Source organism: Atta cephalotes, assembly GCF_000143395.1.
Source record: "Atta cephalotes unplaced genomic scaffold scaffold01159, whole genome shotgun sequence".
In the NCBI taxonomy this organism is placed as follows: domain Eukaryota; kingdom Metazoa; phylum Arthropoda; class Insecta; order Hymenoptera; family Formicidae; genus Atta; species Atta cephalotes.
Genome location: NW_012131223.1, coordinates 1 through 1,307, shown reverse-complemented (window position 1 = coordinate 1,307; position 1,307 = coordinate 1). Strand labels below are relative to the sequence as shown.

General features: G+C 40.3%; 1 protein-coding gene across 1 annotated transcript; it reads right to left on the bottom strand.

Annotated features, from left to right (window-relative positions):
• Positions 1-260: 260 nt before the first annotated feature.
• LOC105625369 (ets DNA-binding protein pokkuri-like) lies at positions 261-1,175 on the bottom strand (the record flags this gene model as incomplete). The annotated part of the gene is made up of 3 exons (XM_012206703.1): positions 261-366; positions 457-642; positions 902-1,175. Coding segments are annotated over 3 exons (566 nt in total), but the record flags the coding sequence as incomplete, so codon positions are not given.
• Between the last annotated feature and the right edge of the window lie 132 nt (positions 1,176-1,307).

Genomic DNA, 1,307 nt, shown 5'->3' with positions numbered 1-1,307 from the left:
TATATCTCTTTACAATTATCATTGGATGATTTCGAGATTAGATCTTATCTTCGTCATCGTATTTCTGAGTTTTGTCGATAAATTACGCTTTGGATTCCATCTTTTTCCATCTTGAAAACCTTCGCATATCTTTGTACAGATATCACTCAGTAACCGATGTGGAACCCTTCTTACGTCGAGGTCATTTCGCCGCCGATTCCCAGTCTGCCGTGATGCAATTACGCACAATCATTGCGTTCCTACCATCGCTAGGTCCCGCGTCACTTCCTCTCTTCCGGCTCCTGATTGGTTTTAACGAGATTGTATGCGTGACTTCTGTACTTGGCAGGTGGGTCGTGTAATGATAGAGGCTGCTGCTGCTGTTCGCTCAGTTGGTTCATGCTGGATATTGGATCGTGTAACGATAGGGGCTGTTGCTGCTGCTGTTGCTGCTGCTGCTGCTGTTGCTGCTGCTGCTGCTGCTGTTCGCTCAGTTGGTTCATGCTGGACATTGAGAGATCCGTCGGCATGTCTATTTCCGGTTCCGCCTTGGGACTTCCAAAAAGAGTCCTTTCCTCCTCTGGTTCTGACTTTATTCGCATCTGATGGCGCAGCGATGATATGTTCTTGATGTTTTTCAATTCGATCGAATTACGCAAGAATCTGCAAAGAACATAGATGACACATTTTCTTTTTACTCAAAGATAATTTTTTTCATATTCTAAATGAGAAATTTGTATTTCTTGTGTTGAAAATTATTCTTGTTCAGTAGCATCAAAAATTATTCTTGTAATAGCAGCAGCAAAGATAAATTTTAATATTAGTTTTATTAAAATTATTTCAAAATTAACAAACTCATATTTATATGTCTATTGCATTTTTTGTATGACAGACTAATTATTTAATATCTAATAATACTTACTGATAACAATGACGTTCGCCTTGTACTTTTCTAAGTATATTCACGCGGTAATAATAACGTAAAGCTCTGCTCATTTTGTCATAATTCATAGAGAGATGATTTTTCTGGATGCCCCAGAGTTGTGCTAGACCAGGTGGATCGACAATCTTGAAGACACCAGTTTCTCGACTTTTCCACGAGATGTAATGCTGGTACCGTTGCGCGGGGTCGTTCAGCAATTGCTGAAGGAAGTCCCAGAGCAGTCTTCCGTCTAAACAGAATGACGGAAATTGTGCTACAAATTGTCATAATAATAATCATGAGAAGGTTAAAATAACGGCACACACACACACACACACACACACACACACACACACACACACACACACACACACACACACACACACTACACTACTCTCTCTCTCTC